This window comes from Spodoptera frugiperda, chromosome 15 (genome assembly GCF_023101765.2).
Source record: "Spodoptera frugiperda isolate SF20-4 chromosome 15, AGI-APGP_CSIRO_Sfru_2.0, whole genome shotgun sequence".
In the NCBI taxonomy this organism is placed as follows: domain Eukaryota; kingdom Metazoa; phylum Arthropoda; class Insecta; order Lepidoptera; family Noctuidae; genus Spodoptera; species Spodoptera frugiperda.
This window is the reverse complement of record NC_064226.1, coordinates 15,361,257-15,373,138: the sequence shown is the minus strand read 5'-3', so window position 1 is coordinate 15,373,138 and position 11,882 is coordinate 15,361,257. Positions and strand designations below refer to the sequence as shown.

The window sequence follows — 11,882 nt, the reverse complement described above, 5'->3', positions numbered from 1 at the left end:
CATAAGAACTTCTGTCATCAATGACATCGATCTACACTAACATCTGTCAAAAATGACATCGTCAGAAATGACATCTATCAAAAATTGAATCTGTCAAAAACAACATCTGTCAACAATGACAACTGTCAACAAGTACTTCTATCATCAATGACATCTGTAAACAACGACATCTGTCATCGAAGACATCTGTCAAGCATGACATCTGTAAAACATGACATCTGTCATCAATGACCTCTGTCATATAAGACATCTGTCAATCTAGACATATGTCAAATAGGACATTTGTCATCAATGACATCTGTCAACCATGACATCTGTCAACAAGCACTTCTGTCTACAATGACATCTGTCAAAAATTACATCTATCAAAAATGAAATCTGTCAAGCTTGACATCTGACAAAAATGACATTTGTCATCAATGACATCTGTCAACCATGACATCTGTCAACAAGCACTTCTGTCTACAATGACTTCTGTCAAAAATTACATCTGTTAAAAACGAAATCTGTCAAACTTGACATCTGACAAAAATGACATCTGTAAACAACGACATTTGTCATCAATGCCATCTGTCAACCATGACATCTGTAAACAACGACATCTGTCATCAATGACATCTGTCATATAAGACATCTGTCAACCATGCCATCTGTCAACAAGATCTTCTGACATCAATGACATCTGTCATAAGAACTTCTGTCATCAATAACATTGATCTACTATAACATCTGTCAAAAAAGACATCGTCTGAACTGACATGTCATCAATGACATCTGTCAATAATGACATCTGTCAAAAACGACATCTGCCAACAATGATATCTGTCAACAACATCTTCTGTCATCAACGACATCAGCTGTGATCTAAGACATCTGTCAACCATGACATCTGTCAACAGATGGCATTGATGACAAATGTCATTTTTGACAGATGTCAAGCTTGACAGATGTCATTGTAGACAGAACTGCTTGTTGACAGATGTCATGGTTGACAGCTGTCATTGATGACAGAAGTTCTTGTTGACAGATGTCAATGTGGATCGATGTCATTGATGACAGGAGTTCTTATGACAGATGTCATTGATGACAGAAGTTCTTGTTAACAGATGTCAAGCTTGACAGATGTCTTATATGTCAGATGTCATTAATGACAAATGTCTATTTTGACAGATGTCATTGATGACAGATGTCATTTTTGACAGATGTCATGCTTGACAGATGTCTTCGATGACTGCTGATGTCGTTGATGACAGAAGATCTTGTTGACAGATGTCGTTGTTGATAGATGTCGTTTTTGACAGATGTTATTGATGACAAATGTCATTTTTGTTAGATGTCAAGCTTGACAGATGTCGTTTTTGACAATTGTAATTTTTGACAGATGTCATTGTAGACAGAAGTGCTTGTTGACAGATGTCATGGTTGACAGATGTCATGGTTGACAGATGTCATTTTTTACAGATGTCACGCTTGACAGATGTCTTCGATGACAGATTACGTTGTTTACAGATGTCATGGTTGACAGATGTCATGGTTGAAAGATGTCATTGATGAAAAATGACCTTTTTTACAGATGTCTTCGATGACAGATGTCAATGATGACAAAAGTCGTTTTTGACAGATGTCATTGATGACAAATGTCATTTTTGTCAGATGTCAAGCTTGACAGATGTCTTATATGACAGATGTCATTGATGACAGATGTCATTTTTTAACGGGTGCCATTCTTGACAGATGTCTTCGATGACAGTTGTCGTTGATGACAGAAGATCTTGTTGACAGATGTCATTGTTGACAGAAGTCGTTTTTGACAGATGTAAGTTTTGACAGATGTCATTGATGACAGAAGTTCTTTTGACAGATGTCATTGATGACAGGAGTTCTTGTGAACAGATGTCATGGTTGACAGATGTCATTGATGACAAATGTCTTTTTGTCAGATGTCAAGCTTGACAGATTTCGTTTTTGACAGATGTAATTTTTGACAGATGTCATTGTAGACAGAAGTGCTTGTTGGCAGATGTCATGGTTGACAGATATCATTGATGACAGAAGGTTTTGTTGACAGATGTCATTGATGACAGATGTCATTTCTGACGATGTAATTTTTGACAGATGTCATGCTTGACAGATGTCTTTGATGATAGATGTCGTTGTTTACAGATGTCATTGATGACAGAAGATCTTGTTGCCAGATGTCATTGTTGACAAATTTCGTTTTTGACAGATGTCATTTTTGACAGATGTCATTTTTACAGATGTCATTGTAGACAGAAGTGCTTTTTGACAGATGTCATGGTTGACAGATGTCATTGATGACAGATGTAATTGATGAAAGTACTTCTTGTTGACAGATGTCATTGATGACAGGAGTTCTCGTTGACAGATGCCATTGATGACAGAAGTTCTTGTTGACAGATGTCATTGATGAAAGTACTTCTTGTTGACAGATGTCATTGATGACAGGAGTTCTCGTTGACAGATGCCATTGATGACAGAAGTTCTTGTTGACAGATGGCATTGATGACAGTAGTTCTTGTTGACAGATGTAATTTTTGACAGATGTCGTTGTAGACAGAATTTCTTGTTGATAGATGTCATTTAAGACAGATGTCATAGATGACAGTATTTTTTGTTGACAGATGTCATTGATGACAGAAGTTCTGTTTGACAGATGTCATTGATGACAGATATCATTGATCACAGAACTTCTTGTTGACAGATGTCACGCTACCTTTTTTTTCTTTTTTTGACCCTAGAAAATATACTTTAGGAGGAATATGTGGGACTCTCCCATCGCCATTGAGGGGTGATGCAGGTGTGCTCCGGGGTTTTTTTAACGTAACCTTTGTTTTTTTTTTCTTCGTTACCTAACCTTATCTAACCTAACGGAACCTAACCACGTATATTAGTGCGTAGTTATTAAAATAATTGTAATAAAAATAATTTAAAAAAACTGTATGTACATGAGCATGAAAAAAAAGAATAAAAACAAAGAAAAATACATGAAAAAGAAAAAAATATAGTGAACTCTCCTTAATATAACTAGCTTATATTTTAATTACCACATAAGTTATTGAAGATTTCCGTCCGACGAAAATCGCAATTGAGAAATTAGAACGCCAAGTAAATAACAATTAAATAATATATATAAAAAATAACCTAACCTAAACTTAACAGAGAGACAGACAGAAAATTGCTCAGTTTGTCATTTCACCGGCTATTGATATTATTATTATTGTTGATCGACGTGCGCCAGTCATGTGCGTGGACACTGTTATTACCTAACTAGTACACACACAGTCGTGATGTCTGTTATTAAGCCCTGTTACAGTTGACAGGCGGTGACGGTCCGTGTATTCAACAATACTGACGCTATGAATATTTGATACAATCGTCATCAGCCTCGGGCACTATTGAGTCTTTACTTGAGGTATTGTATAATTATAAACTTTGTCATACTGCTAGTTGCAAATTAATTGTTACCCTTCAGAAAATTACTTCTTAGAGTTATAAATGTTTAATTGAAATATTAATTGATCACGTACTGTATATTTGCGAGGAAATGTTCTCATGACCGTTATTGTACCCTCAACACTTTGAACTGATAGCAACTCGTGTATCTCAACGTAAGATTACTTCATAACCGAGCAGTTCCAATACGAATAGTCGCTTGTCAAAGTACCTACAAATCTACACATTACACAAGATGTAAGTCTCTGCATCACATAGTATTAATATTTAACCACTGGTCTGGGTAGCGTAGTGTAGTAATTTGCTGATCAGTAAGGTCGGTGCAGGTCGGTGTGTGCGAGCAGCGTGGCGCCGCACGTGCGTTGCTTGCGGCGCGTGGGCTTCTGTCGCTGGGGCGCGGCGGCGCCTGCCAACCGCCTGCTGGCCACCGCAGCTCGCTTCTATCACGTGTTTGCACTGGCAGCCACCTCTACCTATGTCTTGCAACAACTTATTTACGCTTACCAGGCCAGTCCCTTTATTATTTTTGACGCATCAAAGTGTTCTTTTGTAGCCTACTTACAACATAAATTGTTGCACTGTTGCACTATTGTCCCCGTTCCCCTGAGATTCCGGGATAAAAACTATCCTACATCCTTCCTTGAATCTCAAATTACATTTGTGCCAAAGTGAGCTAACTTTCTTAGTTTTACTTAGACTGGTTTTACTGTGTAGCGAATTACATTTTCCGTGGCAGGAAAGAAACGACATGGACAAGCTGTCGCAAGTGATGTTTGTGTTGCTGTGCCACGTCACATGCGTCGCCAAGCAAGTCGCCTTCCACGTGGACGCGGGCCGGATTGATCAACTCATCGCGAGGCTGGACGGTGAGCGCAAGGCAGAGGTCGGCTCGGCGGGTGACGCGAGTACTGAGCGGGCGCGGCGTGTGTTGCAGAGCCGCTGCTGAACCAGTGCGGCGGGCCGCGCGGCGCGCTGCTGCACGGCACGGCGCGGCGCGCGGCGCGACTGCTGCGCGTGTACTCCGGCTGCGCGGTGGCCACCTGCGTGCTATGGATAGTGTTCCCTGTACTTTACAGGATACGGGGTATCGCATTCGAGTTCCCCTTCTGGGCAGGCATTTCTTACGATCATAATCTTGTGTGAGTAATACAAACTAGATAGCATAATGATTTAACGGTTAGTACAACTCGCGAGTCCATACAGGAAGGTTGGAAATTGGAACTGGGTACTGGGTTCACAAAATAAATAAACAAATGTCTGCTATTATTTAAATTTTTTGTTCAGTGTTGTATTCTATTCAGTATGTATCTGATTCGTATGTGTTTGCGTACAATTTATTGTAGATAAAATGCGGTGGGTTTCAGGTTCGGCGCAGTGTTGCTGTACTCCTTCTATACAACCAATTTAGTAGCGATCGGTAACACCACAATGGATGCGTTCATGGCCACAATCCTGGATCAGTGCAAAACTCAACTTAGAATTTTGAGGTAAGTAATGGTCCTCACTACTGTTACGGGGTGTGTGATGATGTGCGGGGTGATGCTGCAAGACGCGACGTCACGCTGCGCTGTGCTTTACTTGACACTTGACATTTTAAGTAGCTTTCCCTCCCATTGTTTGGGATATTTGTACCCTGAACATACAAGTTTAAGGGGGAAAGTCATGTGGCTTCTTCCGCCTTAGGCGAGGTGAGAGGCAGTGTCAGACTCTTACTAACTAAAAGCACCCCGTTTCTACTCCAGTTTTTGAGCCAGAGCCTCAGCCGCAGTCCGCAGCCGGGGCAACTCGAGCTGAGGTTGCAGTACAAGTACTTGTACAACTTGTACAACTTGGGTTGAATACTTAGGTTACACGACTAGTAAGACAGTTGTGTAACCTAAGTATACAAGTGCGTGTCCTCATAGGATGAACTTCGAGACGCTGCCGGAGCGGGCGCGCGCGCTGCAGCGGGCGGGCGGCGGCGCGTACGACGCGAGCCTGCAGCGGCTGTTCGTGGACTGCCTGCTGCACTACAACATCATCACCGAGTGAGCACACGCACCACATGCCGCTCGACGCCATTACAAAATTACAAATCTTTATACCTACAACGTACACCAAACTTTTCCGTTACTGAGTGAATGACTGACAGACAACGCAAAACTACTGAATCTAAGAAGCCCAAACTTGGCATGTATATGTGTACCTATATACATGTATGTATGTATTGCTCCTTCCATAAATTCCCACGGGAATGGTAAAAACGGGAGTCACCTATTTGGTCGTATGGACTCGCTGGCAGTACTCGCCGGTAGCACAAACTACATTGTTGATAGGAAAAATAAAATAGTTTATTTCTTTGATATAAATCTCAATAGGAATGTTACCCACACATTAAAGTAGGTACAATAATAAAATACAATACAACCGTCTATCTTACGGTTAAATACCACTACATTTCTCCATTTCTGATTTTGCCAATGATTCTGGAGTGTTCTCCAACGTACTATGTACGTACGAGGAGTATAATGAATGGTTTGTCGACATGTCCAGTACCTGCACAATCCTGCACGACGTGTTCGCCCTGCCGCTACTCATACAGTTCGGAGTGGGCGGCTGGATCCTGTGCATGGCCGCCTACAAGATAGTCAGCGTGAGCATCGCACTGTCACACCGTACAGCATGGGACACCGCCGAGGCACATAGCTGTTCATGCATTTCATTTTGGTTGCAGCTGAACGTGCTCAGTATTGAGTTTGCATCGACCACGTTGTTCATCATCTGTATTCTGATAGAACTGTTCATATTCTGCTACTACGGGAATGAAGTAACAGTGGAGGTGGGTGTGAGCGAGTGGGTGCAGACGGTACACGGCTGTAGCGCTACACCTGTGGCTACACACAGTAAGTACAAGTGGGCGGTACACGGCGCGTGTTGCAGAGCTCGCGCGTGTCGGAGTCGCTGTACAGCATGGAGTGGGCGCGCGCGGGCACGGCGTTCCGCCGCTCGCTGGTGCTGGTCATGGAGCGCGCCAAGCGCCCGCTGCGCCCCGCCGCCGGCCGCGTCATCCCGCTCTCTCTCGACACATATGTCACGGTATCGAATACTCCGAGACCTCAACATTTTGCTTTCATTTAAATGAACCAAGTTTACGTCGGATTTTGTATTTTTCAGATTCTGAAGTCTTCATATAGTTTCTATGCAGTCCTACGGCAAACCAAATAAGAAAAAAGCAAAGATTGGTAAAACTTAACTACTTACTAACTAATATTATACATATATAACTAATCCTTACTAATATTATAAATGTTAAAGTAACTCTGTTTGTCTGTCTGTCTGTTACGCTTTCACGCCTAAACCGATTTTGATGAAATTTGGTATAGAGATAGAATAGACCCTGAGAAACAACATAGGCTTTTTATTGCAAAAAAATAAGGGAGAATGGGTAAAAAGGGGGGATGAATGTTCATATGGAAATTCGTCATTTTAAAGCTGTAACTCTGAAACTTATTGTATTTAGACATTTTATGATAAACGAAAGAACATAGGCTACTTTTTATTGCAAAAAATAGGGGAGAATGGGTAAAAAGGGGGGATGAATATTCATATGGAAATTCATTATTGTTACAGCTGTAACAGTGAAACTTTGTATTTAGACACTTTATGATAAACCAAAGAACATAGGCTAGAATAAAAAAATACATTGTTAATTGAAGGCGTAGAATGGTTGATAGAGGACATTAATGTTTGCTTAAAAATTCGTTATTTTTGTTAATACTGTTGCCTGTGGCTTCACTCGCGTTTGATTCATACCTACCTATTTATTTTAATCGCCAATATCCCTACTACCATACTAATTTTATTAATGCGGAAGTAACCCTGTAACGGCAGCATTTTGACCACCAACCACAAATACAACCACGCGGACGAAGTCGCGGGCAAAAGCTAGTATTATATATGTCGGAATCGAGGGTAGAATATTGGAACACAAGCGCCCCCTCCTCGGCGCTCGACGGAGTCAAGAATTCATCGGCTGCGCGGCGAGTTGATCACTTCTCGTGCAGCAGCCGACCAGTGCGGTCGAGTATTGAACCGTCGTGTGTTTCAACTGTATACCTTGTCTGTAACCTGTTAGTTTGATATTGTAACCGTGAATTATCTTTGATGTACTTTGTAATCATGTTTGCACTTTGAGAGTGACTAAGACCTCTGAGTTTGTTTCGGCATTTCTTCTCAGAGTAGTCGGTAGGAAATGCCGGCCCCATCAGTAGTTTAAGTAAAGTAACAGTGCAATGTACAGAATTAAACAATAGTTCCATATCGAAGACTTTATTATTTTACTGCTACCTAATACGTCACAAGTATTCCTGATATCAGAAATAAGATTTTCCTTTTACTGACACTTCGAAAGTGAGATATCTTATATCTCCGACATATTTATTTAAAGGCAATTGTAAGTTTATGTGTATGTGTGTATATTTGTTACTCAATCACAACAAAACTGCTGAAGGGATCGATATGAAATTTGGAACAGGCAACAAAGAAAAATAAATTGAATAAATTTTGAGTTTACCATAAAGTGTCAAAGGCGACCATCGCGCAGGAGACCTCTCTGCTCATTGGTCGCCCGAACGTTTGGAACATTTCATTTGCTCAGTGAGTCATATGTTCAGATATAGGAATACGCAACTACACAGATATGGCTAGCTCATACATATAATACGTACACATGGTAAGGTTAGTGAGTTCGGACTGATGAAGGCGGGTTTGTAACCAACAGAACTGCAGATGTGAGTGTACAAATAGCTCTGACATGTCTCTTTAGAGCTTCAACGACAATGTCTGCATCAACCGAGCTACCCCAAGATGACTCCGTACAAATTCAATATACCCGTGATATGCAGGAATTGAACAGTAGATTGGTTCACTACTTTGGCAAGCATATACGTAAATACACACTTAAGAAAATTTTAAAATTTCAAGTATTTTGAAGGTAGAAGATGAATCAGATTGATACATCTAAAAAGACATACATAAACTTAAATCAATATTGAATATGTTGCAATTAAAAAAGTATTGTCATCCGTTGAGATCACGAGTAAGCACCTATTACCTCAAAGTACTTTGAAAATGTGCGCATGTCATATTTTATAAAACGTATTTTTATGCGAGTATAGCAATATTACAGAAACGATGATTCCTAAAATATACAGTATGTTAACTAACAGAGGGCGTTCCTATTAACCCGCAATAGTATAATAGCATCTGTATATGCTAAAAAAAATATTACCATTCAAAAACAAAACATTTTAATTTTTTAAATATTAAAATATTCACCAAAAATTTCAAATCGATACGTAAAACAAACACTCTGTGCATGCGTAGTTGAAGGATGGCAACGTTGCAATTTATTGCTTATTTTTCTATGCTGATATTTTTATTTTAATCTATTAATGATATAGATTAACGAGTTTAAAGAAACGCCCTCTGTTAGTTAACATACTGTATATATCACGATCATTTTTCAAGACCAACCACCATGCCTTACGATATGATAAAACTTTTTTTTCAATTTATACAAAACTCTAAAAATGTTATAACAAGTGTTGACGCACACATGAGACCACTCGGTGGACACTGTTGACACTTTATTCGTAATGGAACACCCGAGGTCTCTAGTTCGCCACAAAATTTCAGGCTATTTTGTATTATGTTGAAAAATAGGTTTATAAAGTTAGTCTATGTCTAGAGGTTGTCTATGTTCGTAATAGGTTTTCGTTGTCTGCCGATAGAGGCGCTGTTTATTTCCTTCTGTTTATGTTGGTTTTGTAATGACTTTGTGCTAAAGAAATATATCATATAAGAATTCTAACAAGCGTTTTTATTGGAATCTAATCCCAATATATTATTATTATTTCAATTTATTATGACCGGACCCTCCAACTATTATTGTTATTGTCTTCCATTCACGGGACCACAGCGTCCCGGACCTTTGGAAGGCGTACGAGGAGCCCACGCTAACTCGCAGAAGCCGGTTGAACAATTTTAACCTAAATGTAATGGGACATCAGTCGGCTACTACTATCCCTGTATGCACTATGGAAGTGCAGCCAAGGACAGTCCCTGGTTGATGCAGGACTATTGTAAGATATGGTAAACAAAAATGATAGGGTTATGGGTGTGGGTGGCTATGGCATAGTTAACTGGTTAACTATGGAATAGTATGGCCCCGGCCCCTGGCCAATATTGATACATACAGATAAACAGGCAGGAGGTAAGGGTGTGCAGGCGAATCTCCACTCAAACCAGTCAATTAAGGCAAGAATGAGGCAGGAGAGGCCTCTCCGGTTAGTAACAGGTACCTACTAACCGGAGTTGAAGTATAGGAAGTATCGCCACTGCCCAACAGCTCGCCACAAGCTGTCTTGCGGACTTATTATTGTTAATTATTATTATACAGTTGTAATTTTATTTAGAATTCTTTAAATCGTTGTAAGTATTTGGTCTGAGAAATGCCCAGTACCTAAGTTAAGTACCTAATAATAAAATATAAGCAAACTGTATTTATGTAATGGTTCGCGTACCTTACAGGAACTAATTACTACACTGTGATGTGAGGGTGGTAGATGCCAGTACGCGGAACCAGGCGGCGGTGAATCAGTGCGGGGGCGGGGCGCGGCCGCACGCGAGGGGCGGCGCCGGCCGTCTGTAATTAATCTGTTAACGTGGCCGACGTATAATGACACGGTGCGCCTATAATTACCTCATTATTGAATCAGAACGTCGCCAGATTTGTGATCGGGGTACGAGTGCCACACCGCTTCTTCATGACTTCTATGATGTTCGTATTCCAATTTTTATTATAATTTAATTAATATGTTTGTTCTTTACATAATCACGGGACCACAGGGTCCCGGACCTTTGGAAGGCGTACGAGGGGCCGAAGCCAACTCGCAGAGGCTCGTTGAACAATTTTAATCTAAATGTAATGGGACATCAGCCGGCGATTATCCCTGTATGCACTATGGAAGTACACCAAAGGACAATCCCCGGTTGATGCAAGACTATTGTGAGATATGGTAAAAGGAAATGATAGGGATATGGGTGTGGGTGGCTGTGGAATAGTTAACCGGTTAACTATGGGGACTATGGCCCCTGCCCCTGACCAATATTGAAAAATACGGATAAACAGGCAGGGGGTGACTCGCAAACTCAATAGTGGGCCCCCGGAAACGGCCGCTAGCATGTAGCGACAAGGGAAGCAACATCCGTTGAGCTGCTTGAGGAAGGGGAGGCATCCCACGGCTATCAGAGCAATCCCGGAAGTACGGTCAAGACCCCTACCAGCATTTTACTGGGATACGTCCTTCCCCCAAGTGGAGCTGAAGGCAGCTCCACTCTTGCGAATCTCCACTCAAACCAGCCGATTAAGGCAAGAGTGAGGTAGGAGAGGCCACTCCGGATAGTCACGAGTACCAACCGGAGTTAAAAAGTAGGGCCTCTCCCGGGAGTCAGGTCCGTGGGGTCGCCACTGCCCAACAGCTCGCCACAAGCTGCCTTTTATATTATTATTGTAACGCAGGTCAACTAGTTCTCTCAGTCGAGTATGGACGTCGGCTCGACATTAGATGAGAATGTGTTCGTCGTCAGTTGGAATAAATGTTAGCTTTGATATCTGTAAGATTGTAGTGTGTGCAGTACAGTGGGCGTGTGCGCAGGTCTCTGTCGTCGGGCAGCGTGGCGACGCACCTGCGCATCCTGCGGCGCTGCGGCTACTGCCGCCTGGCCGGGTGCGCGCGCGCCGCCCGCCTCGGCTCGCTGCACGCGCTCTACCGCGGCTTCACGCTCGCACTCACTACGCTCTATCTGCTACAGGAATGCATCTATGCCTATCAGGTTCTTAAATCCTACTTACAATACAGTCGGTTTCTAAACTAAAAAAAAAAAAAATCTTAGTCCCCAGATAGAAACAGAGGTAAAATTATGCTTTGGTGCATCTTGGTGAATTAATTTCCAGGATATAGCCATGTACCACTTCAGCCGAGTACTTTCACCTGGGTGATAGTGTTGGCAGCGCCACGTCCGGATATTGTGCATTATTTTGCGATATTTTATTTTAGACAGAAACAAAGAAATCAATCATTTGCTGATACTATAGGTCAACATATAGTTGGAATGTTAGTACATTGACCAAAAACATTTTACATTTCGACATACAATATCATATATTACCGCATAGCATGTATTTACGTTGTTCTTTTAAAAAAATACGTCAATTTAGGGAACAGAGGTCAAGAAATGATTTCTTATCATTGGTGTGGCCAATATAGACACTGAGCAGTCAAATATTTTATGGAAGGCAACCATTCCATGAAATGCCCAATAATTTCGTATAGTGCTGTAGTACAGGTTTGTGTGTACTACGTCAG

At 41.3% G+C, this 11,882-nt stretch overlaps 1 protein-coding gene across 1 annotated transcript; it reads left to right on the top strand.

Moving 5' to 3' along the window:
• Positions 1–3,895: 3,895 nt before the first annotated feature.
• On the top strand, positions 3,896–7,478 carry LOC118278926 (odorant receptor 4). The gene is made up of 8 exons (XM_035598360.2): positions 3,896–4,340; positions 4,409–4,613; positions 4,839–4,961; positions 5,379–5,501; positions 6,007–6,106; positions 6,188–6,292; positions 6,394–6,549; positions 6,628–7,478. Exons 1-8 carry the CDS (start codon positions 4,223–4,225, stop codon positions 6,676–6,678), a joined length of 981 nt encoding a protein of 326 aa, XP_035454253.2. The 5' UTR covers positions 3,896–4,222; the 3' UTR covers positions 6,679–7,478.
• Positions 7,479–11,882: the final 4,404 nt, after the last annotated feature.